The 15,950-nt window shown below is 45.8% G+C and overlaps 3 protein-coding genes across 3 annotated transcripts in view; 1 reads left to right on the top strand and 2 right to left on the bottom strand.

Moving 5' to 3' along the window:
• The window catches only part of LOC144483731 (uncharacterized), a 77,592-nt gene that overhangs the window by 21,471 nt on the left and 40,171 nt on the right, over positions 1 to 15,950 (bottom strand). The window contains exon 4 of the mRNA XM_078202270.1: positions 15,145 to 15,147. Coding sequence (XP_078058396.1) covers positions 15,145 to 15,147 — 3 coding nt within the window. The remainder of the gene's footprint in view (positions 1 to 15,144; positions 15,148 to 15,950) is intronic.
• Positions 4,051 to 8,572, bottom strand: LOC144483761 (uncharacterized). Its single transcript, XM_078202306.1, has 2 exons — positions 8,506 to 8,572; positions 4,051 to 6,510 (listed from the first exon to the last, which is right to left on the bottom strand). Exon 2 carries the CDS (start codon positions 6,145 to 6,147, stop codon positions 5,305 to 5,307), a length of 843 nt encoding a protein of 280 aa, XP_078058432.1. The 5' UTR covers positions 6,148 to 6,510; positions 8,506 to 8,572; the 3' UTR covers positions 4,051 to 5,304.
• On the top strand, positions 8,957 to 15,343 carry LOC144483753 (uncharacterized). Its single transcript, XM_078202297.1, has 3 exons — positions 8,957 to 9,113; positions 9,513 to 9,619; positions 12,178 to 15,343. The coding sequence occupies exon 3, from the start codon at positions 12,510 to 12,512 to the stop codon at positions 13,434 to 13,436; it is 927 nt and encodes a 308-aa protein (XP_078058423.1). The 5' UTR covers positions 8,957 to 9,113; positions 9,513 to 9,619; positions 12,178 to 12,509; the 3' UTR covers positions 13,437 to 15,343.

Raw genomic sequence — 15,950 nt, forward strand, 5'->3', positions numbered from 1 at the left:
TATAGACTGGTTCAGTGAAATGTAGGTAACAGGTAGAATTGATATCTAATGAGGACTTTAGCAAGGGAGCTGTTGCATAAGGTTAAATCTCATGGGATCCAGGGTGAAGTAGCTAAATGGATACAAAATTGGCTGGATGATAGAAGAGGGTCGTTTTCAAACTGGAGTTTTCAAACTGGAGGCCTGTGACCAGTGGTGCACCACAGGGATCAATGCTGAGTCTACTCTTATTTGTCATTTATAATAATGATATGGATGAAAATTTAGGAGGCATGGTCAGTAAGTTTGCAGATGACACTAAGATTGGTGGCACAGTGGATAGTGAAGAAGGTTATCTCAGATTGCAACGGGATCTTGATTAGTGGGCTGATGAATGGCAAATGCAGTTTAATTTAGATAAATGCGAGGTGATGCATTTTGGTAGACTGAATCAGGGCAGGACTTACTTAGTTAATGGCAGGGTGTTGGAGAGAGCTATAAAACAAAGAGATCTAGAGGTACAGGTTCATAGTTCCTTGAAAGTAGAGTCACAGGTGGACAGCGAGGTGAAGAAGGCATTTAGCTTGCTTGGTTTCATTGGTCAGAACATTGAATACAGGAGTTGGGACGTCTTATTGAAGTTGTACAAGACATTGGGAAGGCCACACTTGAAATACTGTTTCCAGTTCTGGTCACCCTATTAAAGAAAGGATATTATTAAACTGGAAAGAGTGCAGAAAAGATTTACTAGCATGCTACCAGGCCTTGATGGTTTGAGGTATAAGGAGAGGCTGGATAGACTGGGTCTTTTTTCCCTGGAGCGTAAGAGACTTAGGGGTGATCTTATTGAGGTGTAAGTAAAGTAAGGTTTATTTATTAGTCACAAGTGGGCTTACATTAACACTGCAATGAAGTTATTGTGAAAATCCCCTAATCGCCACACCACGGCGCCTGTTTGGGTACACTGAATGAGAATTTAGCATGACCAATGCATCTAACCTGCACATCTTTGGATTGTGGGAGGAAACCGGAGCACCTGGAGGAAACCCACACAGACACGGGGAGAATGTGCAAACTTTAAGGTGAGAGGGAAGAGATACAAAGGGGTCCAGAGGGGCAGTTTTTTCACAGAGGGTGGTGGGTGGTGGGTGTCTAGAACGATTGCCCTTGTACAGACTGACCTGCTCGGCCATTTCAGAGGGACAGTTAAGAGTCACCCACATCGCTGTGTGGGTCTGGATTCACATGTAGGCCAGACCGGGTAAGGATGGCAGATTTCCTTCCCCAATAGGGAGCATTAATAGGGTGAACCGGATGGATTTTTACAACAATCGATAGTTTCATGGTCACCGTTTCTGAGACGAACTTTATATAATTCCAGATTGATTCACTGAATTCAAATCCCACCAGCTGCCTGTCCCCAGATCCTTTGCTGGGTCTCTGCATTACTCGGCCAGCGACATTCCCACCACCTCCCCCTGAATGGAATATTCCACAACCCCTTAGTTAAACAGGAAGGAGAAAAGAGAAAGGCTTTGACCTTTGGATGACCTCATCATGAACTACAGAAACCTTAAAGCTGACCATTCTGTAAAAATTTTAAAACTTTATTTTTATAAAACACAGAGTAAGAAACAGGTGAAAAGTAACGATGGACGTTGTGACTGACATCAGAAACATTGATTGACCAGATAAACACTCACTACATCACAGAGCGATCCTCAACCATTAAAGAATTGACCCACAATAAGGAATGAGAGAGCCTTATAAAAAGGGGCAGGAGTTTACACAGAGAGGTGACACCCACAGCTGCTCAGGATGATGGAATTCAGTTCAGGAAGGGGATAAAGTGAGAAGCTTTTGTGATTCAAGGCAGAAGTATTGAACAATCTGGAATCAGTGCTTCTCGAGTTTGCTGACGAGCCGAACACTTCAATTAATCTCATCATAAAAACCCCCAGTGTAAATAACATGGATTTGACTGACAAATGTTGAAGTGTTGGTTTAGAGCCACAAGTTTCAACTTCCCATTTGAGCCTGGGGTACCTTTCTGTCTCTCTATTGCTCGTGTCAATGACAGCCAGGCGACGGAGCTGAGGGCTGAATTTAGCTGAGAATAATGGGGCCTGAGCCCCAGTTGGGAAACTGCCCTGGGTGTCGCACTAATACAGAGACAGGAAGGTACTGGAGAACTGACTGGGAAATGGGCCTCCAACCAATCAGGGCACCGGAGGAGGTGACCACGGCTGATGGTGATGTGACCCCCGGGTTCAGTGTCCCTGTGTCCAAAGCGGGGAGTCACAGGAACAGGGGACAGAGGAGCTGAAGAGAATCCAGTTGTGTCCAGAACATTGTGAACATCCTTTTACTCTGATTGTCTTTGATCCTCAAGTCATTTTCTGTTTGTTTTAACCATGTTCTGTTTCATTAATAAACTTTTATCAGTAAAAATATTTGATTGTTCTGGACTTTTCCTGATGAGATTGATGCACTTTAGGGAAAGTGGGTGAGAGGGGTTGGCAGGCTCTTTAACAGAAAGTGAGTCAGAGGGGGAGATGGGATTTTATTTTTGACTCAGCGATGTTAGAAAATGGGGTTCAGGGAGTCAATTAACCCTTTCTCCCCTTTTCCCAAACTCTGAAATGATTCCCAGTGATAACCCTTATTGGTGACAGTGGTTAGATTTTATTCAGTATCAATAAGAGCTGACACAGGCTAATGTCTGAGCAGTCGTATCAAAGTGCAGCAGCATTACCATTACACTCTGGGTAGAAGCAGCATCTCCACGGAAGTGCTCCCTGCTCTGCCCCAGATGCCATGGCGCCAGTCAATGCAATATGTAAAACCTCGACTAATCTCTGTGCTCGGGGAATCCCTTCTTATACTTTGTTACATCACAAAGACTATGGAGACTGATTTAACCCAATCATTGCCCAGCTAACATTTAAACGGACCAATTAGAAAACCTGTCATTGAACCATCTGTACCCGCACAAGCCACATCAAACTCTCAAACAATTGTCTTCCCACGCTCTGTCCCTGGTACAGGGAGTCAGCATTCCCATGCCAAGCAGTGAAAACATGGTGGCCTTGGCACTCCTGTTTTCTCTGTCTTCTAGGAGCTGTTTATCTCCCTGTTCCCACACAGCAAGTCGTCTGTTCTCAGCTCTGCTGGATTTCTGCTGAAGTTTGGCCCCTTTTACACCTTTCGGATCAATAAAACATTTGGTCAATGACCCAAACCACAATTTCCCATCCTGTCACCTGTCAACCATCCTTACCCAGAGCGTAATCACAACAGGAATAAAAACAGGAGAAATGTCACAATCAAATTCAAAATAAATGCACAGCCAGTCATAGAATCTAATATAATATTCACTAATTAGCAAAAAAACCCAAAGTTGGGGGTCCCCCAGGATTCTTACAGTCCACACCTTGAGGGGGGAGAACTCTCTCTCTCTGACCCCTCACTCAATTTCACTCCGTTATTTTCCAGTTCTGTTCTGGTCCCGCCTGGGGTAACATCTACTCGATCTTTACTTCTCCTGAAGGAGCGCTGTGAGTTCTAGGTTACTAGTACATAAGGATAGATGCTTCAAGCAACAGATCAAGCATGGATGTAAAAGATTCTCCAGCTCTCTTTACCCCTATCCACCTTGTGGACAGTTCTTACTCAGTATTATTTTTCCCAAGCCCTTAATTGTCCCAATCCAATTTTCAATTTCTTTTCATTCATGTGATGTGGGCATCGCTGGCTAAGCTGGGATTTATTGCCTCCCCGATTGTCCTTAAGAAGGTGTTGGTGAGCTGCTGCCTTCAACCGTTGGCAGTCCGTGTGGTGCAGGTACAACCACAGTGCTGTCAGTGAGGGAGTTCTGGGTCCCAGTGATAGTGAATGAACAGCGATATATTTCCAAGTCACGCTGCTCTGTGACTCAGAGGGGAAATTCCAGGTGGCAGTGTGCCCATGTTTCTGCTGCCCTTGTCCCTCTAGATGGTACAGGTCACAGGCTGGGAAGGTGCTGTCTAAGGAGCCTCACTGAGTTCCTGCACTACATTTTGTGGACGGTACACACTGCTGCCCCTGTGCGTCGGTGGTGGAGGAAGAGAATGTATGAGAGTGGGGTGTCGATCAAGCGAGCTGCTTTGTCCTGGATGATGGCGAGCTTCTTGAGTGTTGCTGGAGCTGCACTCACTCAGGCAAGTGGAGAGCATTCCATCATATTCCTGACTTGTAAACGGTGGACAGGCTCTTGGGAGTCAAGAGGTGAGTTACTGGCTGCAGGATTCCCAGCCTCCAACATGCCCTTATAGCCACTGTGTTTATATGGCTGGTTCAGTTCAGTTTCTGGTCAATAGTAATCCCCAGCCTGTTGATAGTTGGGGAATTCAGTAATGGCAGTGTCAGTGAAGGTCAAGGGGCGATGGTTCGATTCTCTCATGATGGAGATGCTCATAGTGTCACACTTGTACAGCACGAATATTACTGGCAGGACTGCAGAGCTCAGATCTGATCAGTGGGATCATTCAGCTCTGTCTATCACTTGCTGTTTATGATGTTTGGTACCGTAGAAAGTTCAATTTCATTCCTTATAGTCTTTCTCATGATTTGATACAACCGAGTGACTTGCGAGGCCATTTCAGAAGGCATTTGAGAGTGAACCACATTGCTGTGGCTCTGGAGTCACATGTAGACCAGACCAGGACAGCAGATTTCTTTACCTAAAGGACATCAGTGAACCAGATGGGTTTTTCCGACAACCGACAATGGCTTCATGGTCACCATTAGAGGTTTAGTTCCAGATTCTTACAGATTGATGTACTGTGGAGGGATTTAACCCGTGACCTCTGTGCATTAACCTGGGTCTCTGGATCACAATTCCAGTGGCAATACCAGTCCAACACTGCATTCCTTAAAAAACAGCCCTTAATTGTCGAGATCATGTATTTTAATGTAGTGTCCCACTCAACCACAGCTAACGTAGACCTATAGCTTCGCAATTTCCTTCTGTGAGAAACAGCCAGAGAAATTAAATAGAAGAACATTCAAACCACCACAGCCCATCTCCATGGAAACCTGGCATGATTTTGGGAGTTCCAAACAGTTTTGAACAAATATCTTTTACATTCCAAACACCATTTTATTCTGTAATGCAAATAAAACATGAAAGTAGATACTTGCAACAATTCTCAAAAACCGACAGGAGGTAAAGTTGTGAGACGGGTCAGTCCAGCAGAAAGAAACCTCCGACCCTCCCAACAATCAGAATGAACCTGGTTCAGTCGAGGATGTGATTAACAACAGCAGGAGCAGCAAAATCTGTCATCACTTGTGACCTTTCTGGTGCCTGCGCAGGCTGGATAACTGAGTGTATCCCTTCCCACACACACAGCAGGTGAACGGCTTCTCCCCTGTGTGAACATGTTGGTGCATCAGCAGGTTGGATGACTTAGTGAATCCCATCCCACACTCTGAGCACGTGAATGGCCTCTCGTCCTTGTGAACCCGCTGGTGTATTAGCAGGGTGAATGATTCACTGAATCCCTTCCCACACATGGTGCAGACGAATGGCCTCTCCCCAGTGTGAACTCGCTGGTGTGACAGCAGGTGGGATAACTGAGCGAATCCCTTCTCACACTCAGAGCAGGTGAATGGTTTTTGCCCAGTGTGAACTCGCTGGTGTGTCTGCAGGCTGCATAACCGACTGAACCCCTTCCCACATGCACAGCAGGTGAATGGCTTCTCCCCAGTGTGAATTCGCTGGTGTGTCAGCAGGTTCCATGAAGTAGTGAATGTTTTTCCACACTCCGTGCAGGTGAAAGGCCTCTCCTTGGTATGAACTTGCTGGTGCCTCAGAAGGTGGGATAACTGAGAGAATCCGTTCCCGCACTGAGAGCAGGAGAACGGTTTCTCCCCAGTGTGAACTCGCTTGTGTGTGTGGAGGTGGGTTAAATGAGTGAATCCCTTTCCACAGTCAGAACAGGTGAATGGCCTCTCCCCGGTGTGAACTCGCTGATGTGTCAGCAGGTTGCATGAATGAGCAAATCCCTTCCCACAGTCTGAGCAGGTAAACGGCCTTTCTCCAGTGTGAACGCGTCGATGAATTTCCAGCTCAGACGGGAATCGCCATTTCTTCCCACAGTCCTCACATTGCCACGGTTTCCCCATGGGGCTGCTGTCCTTTTGCCTCTCAAAGTTTAACGATTAGTTGAAGACTTGTCCACACACACAACAGGTGCACGGTCTCCCTGTTCCAAATTGTGCAGTTTTTTCCAGGCTGTGCAACAAGTGAAATCTCTTTCCACAGTCAGTGCACTGGAACACTCTCACTCAGGTGTGTGTGTGTCTCGGTGCTTTTCCAATCACACTGATGTTTCAACCCTTTTGGGACAAACAGAAGAGACGGACATTTCTCCTTCTAGATTCCAAAGCTGATGATAATCAGCTCCTGATGAATTCAGTGACTGTGCCAGAACTTGACGTGACGTTTGGTTTGAGACTTCTGACTGTAGATCCTCACCTTCTAATATCCTGTGAAAGGAGTTGACAAAATCAGTATCAGGGTGAAATTCAGAACAGACAATTCTCTTTTTTTCATTCTTTTATGGTATGTGGGCATCGCTGGCTAGGCCACTATCTGCTCCCCATTCCTAATTGCCCTTCAAAAGCTGGTGGTGCAATGCCCTTTGAACATCAGGAACAGGAGTAATTCAATCGTAAGAATGGCACAAAGGTCGGCACAGTGGTTAGCACTGCTGCCTCACATCACCAGGGACCCAGATTCAATTCTAGCCTGGGGTCACTGTCTGCGTGGAGTCTGCACGTTCTCTGCGTGGGTTTCCTCCGGGTGCTCCAGTTTCCGCCCACAGTCCAAAGATGTGTGGGTTAGGTAGATTTGCCCTGCTAAATTGCACCTTTGTGTCCCAAGAGATATAGATTAGGGGATTAGTGGGGTAAAAATGTGTGGTAATGGCGATAGGGCCTGGGAAAGATGCTCTGTTCAAGAGCTGATGCAGACTAGATGGGCCAAATAGCCTCCTTCTGCACTCTCGGGATTCGACAAGGTGGCGCAGAAGAGGCTGGCGCATAAAGTAAAGGCCCATGGAATTGTGGAAGTGTGTTCACATGGATTGAAAACTGGCCATCACATAGAAAACAGAAAGTTGGAATAAATGGGTCCTTTTCAGAGAGGAAAGATGTAACTAGTGGAGTACCACAGGGATCAGTTCTTGGCTCGCAATTGTTCATTATTTAATTAATGACCTGGAGGAAGGAACAGAATATAAGGTTTCCAAATGATGCAAAGATAGGTGGAAGGACATGTTGTGATGAGGATATTTTGATTCTGCAATGGGATCTAGATAGATTGGGTGACAAAAACCTGGCAAATGGAGTTGAACTTGGGGAAGTGTGAGATCATAAAGTTAAAGTTTATTTATTCGTCACAAGTAAGACTTACATTAACACTGCAATGAAGTTACTGTGAAATTCCCCAAGTCACCACAGTCTGGCACCTGTTCAGGTCAATGCACCGAACCAGCACGTCTTTCAGACTGTGGGAGGAAATCAGAGCACCCAGAGGAAACCCACGCAGATATGGGGAGAACGTGCAAACTCCACAGACAGTGACCCAAGCTGGGAAACGAATCCAGATCCCTGTCGCTGTGAGGCAACAGTGCTAACCACTGTGCCACCGTGCCGCCTATGTATTTCAAAAGGGAGATTATCTAAATGGAGAGGCGCTGCAAGTGATTGAAGTATAGAGGGATCTAGGTGTTCTTGTGCATGAATCACAAAAAGCTAGCAGGCAGGTTCCACAATAGGTAAGATGGAAAATGGAATTTTGACCTTTATGGCAAAGGGGTTGGATTTAAAAGCAGGGAGGTTTTGTGGTAACTGCACAGGGTGTTGGTGAGGCCTCACCTGGAACACTGCGTACAGTTTTGATCCCCTTACTTAAACAAGGATATAGTAACATTCGCAATAGTCCAAAGGAGATTCACCAGGCTAATTCCTGGGATGAGAGGACAGGAGAGAATAAATTGTCTGGATCTGCATTCTTTCAAGTTTAGAAGACAAAGGGGTGAGTTTATTGAAACATATAAGATCAGGCTGACAGGGTAGATGGTGAGATATTTTCACGAGTGGAAGAATCACAAACAAGCTACAAGATAAAGGGTCGGTCATTTAAACCTGAGGTGCGCAGAAATTTATTTTCGCAGAGGATGGTGAATCTCTGGAATTCTCTGTCCCAAAGGGTGGTGGAGGCTGGATGATGAGAAGTATTTAAAGTGAGGTGGATAAATATTTAATAGATCGAGGGATAGAGGGCTATGGGAAATGGCACTGTGAAGGAGCTGAGGCCGGAATAGATTAGCTGTGATTGCACTGAATGGCGGGACAGGCTTGAAGGGCCTGGTGGCCACTCCTGCTTCTATTTCTCGTGATCAGTTGCTGCAAGTTCCCAGTTTCCCCCAGAATGAGAAAAGAAATGGAAAGGGGGAGAAAATAAAGTGTTTTACTCACAGATGGTGGAGACAAGAGGAGGTTTCAGTCTGTCTGAAGCTCAATCTGCATTGTCACAAAGCCCGCGCTCTGATTGGCTGGAGGACCAGAGTCCTTCCGGTCCTCCAGCTCTTCCCATTGGTCAACATCTCAGCTTGAAGGTCAGGGGGTGGGCTCTCTGCCGCGCGGACCCAGGAGCCCCGCCCCAACCCATTGTTCCCCTCCCCCAGAACCTCCTCGAGCCAAGGTTTCCAGGCAACCGGCTGGCGGCTCCGGCCAGAGCGAGAAGCCGCTCGGTGATCTCCCCCTCCCATTCCCCCACCCCGGCCCGGGACTGCGCATGTTCAAGGGAGAGGGAAACTGCGCATGTGCGGGGGAACCAATCCCCTGACCGGCATACTGAGGTATTGACCAATAGAAAGGAGTGGAGGACCGGACGTTCTCTGGTCCTCCAGCCAATCACGGTTCCTCCATTGTGTGAATGCGGAAGTTGGCCGATGAGCTTCAGACCAAAACCTCCTTCTCCGTCCAACATCTGGGAGGAAATCCAAAGGTGTTCTTTCATCATGTGAAGGGCAGGAGGTGACCAGGAAAAGAATAGGGTCCATTCGGGAGCAATGTGGTCATTTGTACGTGGAACTGGGTGATATTGGTGGGGTTTTAAATTAATACTTTGCATCTGTATTCACTGTGGGGGAGAGTGATGTCGGTATAGAAAGCACAGTAAGAAGTCTCACAACACCAGGTTAAAGTCCAACAGGTTTATTTGGAATCACGAGCTTTTGGCTGCTTGTTTGAGACTGCACCTTCATCAGGTGAGTCGTATAGAGTATAGATACCAGGGAGCAGCTTTGTGATTCACTTCAACAACTTCACATCGAGAGGGAGGAGGTATTAATGGTTTTAACTGGGCCTAAAATTGTATAAATCCCCAGCTCCAGATGAGGTGTATCCCAGACTGCTGTGGGAGGCAAGAGAGGAGATTGCAGCGACTCTGACAATAATTTTCAAATCTTCTTTGGCCACAGGAAAGGTCGTACAACACCAGGTGAAAGTCCAACAGGTTTATTTGGGAACACAAGCCATTCGCTTTCAGAGCACTGCCCCTTCATCAGATGAGTGGGAGTTCATCAAGGTGAGTTGTGAGACTTCTTACTATGTTTACCCCAGTCCAATGCCGGCATCTCCACATCACAGGAGAGGTGCCAGAGGAGTGGAGGACAGCTGATGTGGTACCATTAGTCAAGAAGGGACATAGGGAAAAAACCAGCAAATTACAGGCCAGTGAGTCCAACTTCAGCAGCAGGGAAACTATTGGAAAAACTTCTGAGGGACAGATTACTTTCCATTTGGGGAGGTAAGGATTAATCAAGGATAGTCAACATGATTTTGGCAAAGGGAGATCAAGTATTACAAATTTGGTTGAACTTTCGAGGAGATGAGGAGGTGTGTAGATGAGGGGAGTGCAGTTGATGTAGTGTACATGAACTTCAGTAAGGCTTTTGACAAGGTTCCGCATGGGAGGCTGATGAAGAAGATAAGAGCCCACGGGATCCAGTGTAATTTGCCAAACTGGATCCAAAAGTGGCACGAGTCAGAGGGGGATGGTCGAATGCTGTTTTTCTGATGAGCTGTCTGTGTCCAGTGGTGTTCCACAGGGATTAGTGCTGGGTCCCTTGTTTTTAGTGTAAGTTAATGATCTGGATGAGAATGTAGGAGGTATGATCAGTAGGTTTGCAGATGGCACAAAATTGGTGATGTGGTAAATATCAAAGGGCAAAGCCTTAGATTAGAGGATGATATCGACGGGGTGGCACTGCTGCATCACACAACCAGAGACCTGGGTTTGATTCCCGGTTTGGGTCACTCTCTCTCTCTCTCTTTCTTCCCATGTCTGCTTGGTTTCCTCTGGATTCTCCGGTTTCCTCCCACAATCCGAAAGACGTGCTTTAGGTTTGGTGCATTGGCTATGCTAAATTCTCCCTCAGTGTATCCGAACAGATTTTCACAGTGACTTCATTGCAGTGTTAATGTTAGCCTACTTGTGACACTAATAAATGAACTTCAAAACTTTAATTCGATGGGCAGAACAGTGGCAAAATGAATTCAGACCTGAAAAGTTTGAGGTAATGCATTTTGGGAAGACTAACAAGGTAATGCACAATAAATGGTCAGATCCGAGGAAGTACAGAAGTTCAGAGGGACCTTGGTGCGCATATCATAGATCCCTGAAGACAGCAGGACAGGGACACAATGTGGTTGAGAAGGCACATGGGATACTTGCCTTTATTAACCGAGGCATTGAATATAAGGGAGGGAGGTTATGATGGAGCTGTATAAAACACTGGATAGGCCACAGCTGGAGTACTGTGTGCAGTTCTGGTCGCCACACTATAGGAAGGATGTAATTGCACTGGAGAGGGTGCAGAGGAGATTCCCCAGGGTGTTGGCTGGGCTGGAGTGTTTCAGCTATCAAGAGAGACTGGATAAGCTGGCATTGTTTTTCTTGGAGCAGAGAATGATGAAGGGGGCCTTATTGAGGTGTATAAAATTCTGAGGGGCACAGATAGGGGGGACAGGAAGGAACTTTTTCCTTCAGCAGAGGGGTCAATAACCAGGGGCATGGATTAAAGCTCAGGGGCAGGAGGATTATAGGAGATGTGAGGGAAAATGTTTTCACCCAGTGGGTGGTGGGAATCTGGAACTCACTGCCTGAAAGGATGGTAGAGGTGGGAACATTCACAACATTTAAGATGAATTTAGATAAGCTTTTGAAATGCCATGGCGTACAAGGTTACGCACCAAGTGTGGAAAGGGATGAGAATAGAATGGTGCTTGATGGCCGGTGCAAACACGATGGGCCGAAGGGCCTCTTTCCATGCTGTAAAACTCTGTGATCACCCACCTTGGCAGCAAGTTCAATATCATCATCAATCACAACCCCCCCTGTATCTTCACTCACTGAAACAATCCATTTAAAACATTTTTAGTTGAGGAATATAGTGATATTTCTGTTAGGCTGGCATTCTGCATGGAGGCCTTCACGACACACGACAACGCAGAGTCGCTGAGCAGAGACTGATAGCCAAGTTCCGCACACATGAGGACGGCCTCAACCGGGATCTTGGGTTCATGTCACACTATCTGCAACCCCCACGACTTACCTGGACTTGCAAAATCTCACTAACTGTCCTGGCTGGAGACAATACACCTCTCTTTATCCTGTGCTTAACGCTCTCTCTGCTCACTTTGTCTGTACCTTTAAGACTTGATTACCTGTAAAGACTCGCATTCCAACCATTATTTTGTAAATTGAGTTTGTGTCTTTATATGCCCTGTTTGTGAACAGAACTCCCAGTCACCTGATGAAGGGGCAGCACTCCGAAAGCGAGTGGCTTTTGCTACCAAATAAACCTGTTGGACTTTAACCTGGTGTTGTGAGACTTCTTACTGTGTCCAGGACAGGAAGCAGTGAACATGAATCTGTCAATCAGCCTCAATCAGCACCTTCAGGAGAATTGGGAGGGTGAATATTAGATACAGCAGAGTGAGAATGGAGGGAGAGTGTGTGGGATGGAGATTCACAGCTTTTGGGGAATGAGAGAGGAAAGAATGTTCCATAGGAACTTGAATTATCTGTTCTGAATTTCTATCCTGTACTGACACTGATGACTTTTTCAAACTCGTTTACAGGTTATCAGAAGGTGAGGATTTACAGAATGAAATTTTGAAACAAACGTCACATTAACATCTGACAGTCACTCAATTGATCGGGACCTCAATATCATCGACCTTTGAATCTAGAAGGAGAAATGTTTCTCTGCTCTGCCTGCTTTAGAAGACTTTAAACATCAGTGTGACTGGAAAAGCACCGACACACACACACCTGAGTGAGAGTGTTCCAGTGCACTGAGTGTGGAAAGAGCTTTAACCGGTGACATTCATAGTGGGGCGAGACTGTACCCGTGTTCTGTGTGAGATTTAACTGACTGTTTAACCTGGACAATCCCAAGGACACCCGCACCATGGAGAAACCGTGGAAATGTGGGGACTGTGAGAAGCAATTCAAAGCTCCATCTGATTTGGAAATTCATCGGCGCAGTCACACTGGGGAGAGGCTGTTCACCTGCTCTGTGTGTGGGAAGGGATTCACTCAGTTATCCAACCTGCTGAATCACAAAGTGACTCATACCAAGAAGAGCCCCTTTAAGTGCTCTGATTGTGGGAGTGGATTCAAAAGCTCTGGAGAACTGGTGTCCCACCAACGCATTCACACTGAGGAGAGACCGTTCAGCTGCTCTCACTGCACAAAGAGATTTCAATGGTCATCCAACCTGCGGACACACCAGCGGGTTCACACTGGGGAGAGGCCATTCACCTGCTCTCAGTGTGGGAAAGGATTCAGTCATTCATCCACCCTGCAGACACACCAGCGAGTTCACACTGGGAAGAGGCCGTTCACCTGCTCTGCATGTGGGAAGGGTTTCACTCGGTTATCATACCTGCAGTCACATCAGCGAGTTCACACTGGGGAGAGGCCATTCACCTGCTCTCAGTGTGAGAAGGGATTCATTGCATTATCCAGCCTGCAGAGACACCAGCGACTTCACAGTGGGGAGAAACCGTTCATCTGCTCTGAGTGTGGGGAGGGATTTACTCAGTTATCCAACCTACAGACACACCAGCGAGTTCACACTGGGGAGAAACCATTCACCTGCTCTCAGTGTGGGAAGGGATTCACTCAATTGTCCAGCCTGCAAACACACCAGCGAGTTCACACTGGGGAGAGGCCGTTCATTTGCTCTCAGTGTGAGAAGGGATTCACTGACTCATCCGGCCTCCAGAGACACCAGCGCATTCACATTGGGGAGAGGTCATTCACCTGCTGTCAGTGTGGGAGGGGATTTAGAGTTTCATCCCAGCTACTAAAACACCAACAAGTTCACGAGTGATTCCAGGGGTTGGATTCTGCTGTTATTGTTTCTGCTCTCAGTTACATCCAGGACTGCATTTTGTTCATTCTCACAGTTGGTCAATGGGGAGGGTCGGAGGGTTTCTTTCTGCTGGACTGGTCGGTCTCACAACTTTGTCTCCAGTGGGCTGATTCTCTTTGAGTCTTGTTTCAAATACCTGGTTTCAGATTTCACACGGATCACAGAGTGACAGGATGTTAGGAAGTTCAGAGATATTTAGTCAGCATTTCTGTTTGAAACTCCCCCAGATGCCCATCCAATTTCCTTTGCAATTGTTTATTGTCTCCATTTCTTCCACCCTTGTAGGGAGCGAGTTTCAGGTCATTACCATTCGCTGCATCAAAATATTCTCCCTCACATCCCCTCCTGCATCTCTGACCCAAAACCTTAAATCTGTGCCCCCCTCGTCCTTGTCCCGTCAGCTAATGGGAACAGCTTTTCTTTGTCCACTTTATCTAAACCTGTCAGAATCTTGTCCACCTCTATCAAATCTCCCCTCAACCTCCTTTGCTCCAAGGGGAACAACTCCAGCCTGACATTGACAATAAAGAACAAACTAACAGAATATGTTAATACCTGAAATTAAATGTTTAGTTTCTGTTTTAAAGATATTGAGAATATATTGTCCTGGACAATAAAGGAATTGGGATAACTCAGGTAAATGAACACAAAAAGATGCTGGAATCTGAAACAGAAACAGAAAATGGTGGAAAATCTCGGCAGATCTGACAGCATCTGTGGAGAGAGAATCGAGCGAACATTTCGAGTTTTCTCGACTGCTGAGATTTTATGCGTCTATTTTATTTTATAATTGAGGATTTATAGGAACCAGTTAAATGTGGAAATTTTAAGCCTGGAGGAATTTGGAATAACTGTGAGAATTTTATCGTGTTGTCACCTCAACCCCAGATAAAGAACAAAGATTTTGCAGGTGGTAACGTGTTTGGGATTTTAAAGCAACAAAGACTCGATGTTGCCTATAAAATCAGGCCCAGGAAGTTGGCTTAAAAAAGGTTGTTGACTGAAGGATCTTGTATCTTATTTCAATCAAGGAGTTGTGAGTTTGTAGTGCTCTGTCACTTAGAATCATAGAAATCATACAGTACAGAAAGAGGCCATTCGGCCCATCGAGTCTGCACCGACCACAATCCCACCCAGGCCCTACCCCCATATCCACCCACTAATCCCTCTAACCTACACATCTCAGGACACTAAGGGCAATTTTGAGCATGGCCAATCAACCTAACCCGCACATCTTTGGACTGTGGGAGGAAACCGGAGCACCCGGAGGAAACCCACGCGGACACGGGGAGAATGTGCAAACTCCACACAGACAGTGACCTGAGCCGGGAATCGAACCCAGGTCCCTGGAGCTGTGAAGCAGCAGTGCTAACCACTGTGCTAACCACTGTGCTACCGTGCCGCCCTTTAAGAAGCTATAGCTGCGAGAGAGAATCCTGAGGATTCATTGTTTGAAATTTACGAGCTGTGAGAATCTGTGTGTTTTGTTTGTTTTGTGTGGATGTTTGTAGATGTGTTTTATCATTGTTTTGGGCTACATTTGTTAAGCTTCATCTTTCTGGGGAATTAACCTCACCTTGTGTCTTTAATTAAAGGCATTTCTGGAAGTTTAAAAACAGAACCACAAAAATGCTTAATGCTTCTGGTTATTGTTGTTGTGAAGAACATGCTAAGTTTCTCTGCTTGTGTATGTATGATATTTGTGAATTGCTTCAAGCTTTGAGGTTTTCTGTCTGTGATTTAAATCAAACAGATTTTTTTTAAAACTGTAATTAATAAAGCTTTTTTTCACATTATATTTAATGGCCAGAGACAGGATTCCAGGATATTTTCCTAAACATGCAGGAATTTTAATCCGGATACAATTCACCCACGTGAGAATGAGGGTTTTAATTTGTCATGGTTATTTAAAATTTGGGAGATGTGAAATGATTCTGACCAATCCTGTGTTGGACTGACCTTGGGTTAAACTTCCTGTCAGGTCCAAAGATTTATTCCTGATGCAATTGACACAATGAAAAGGAAAATTCTAGGATTGAAGGAAAAAGTTTAAAATGTGAGATTATTAAATAGAAATGATCCCCAGCCCGTGTGGTCGTTAGATTAAAACAAAGGAAGATGCTGATGTCCATTTGAGAACTTTTAATCCACCCCTTTTCAAACCAAGGGAGTCTATGTACCAAAGAAAGCCCATGGATAGTAGATAAGGGGGTCTGGGAAACATCATGATGGGGGCACCTATCTGTTCATGAGATGATCACAAAACCCCATAATGCCCAGATACTAATTTTATTGAACCTATAATGTATGTAATCTATCACCATTCTGATTGGATTGTGTCCAGCTGGGATGGGCTGAGTAACTGGATAAGAATTGATGATATTCTTTGTTGGGTGGAGTTACACATGGTCAGCCCCTGTGGCTTCTCCCCGCTGGCGTAACTCAATAAACTGTTTGTCGATTGAATCAGGC

Source organism: Mustelus asterias, unplaced genomic scaffold (assembly GCF_964213995.1).
Source record: "Mustelus asterias unplaced genomic scaffold, sMusAst1.hap1.1 HAP1_SCAFFOLD_77, whole genome shotgun sequence".
In the NCBI taxonomy this organism is placed as follows: domain Eukaryota; kingdom Metazoa; phylum Chordata; class Chondrichthyes; order Carcharhiniformes; family Triakidae; genus Mustelus; species Mustelus asterias.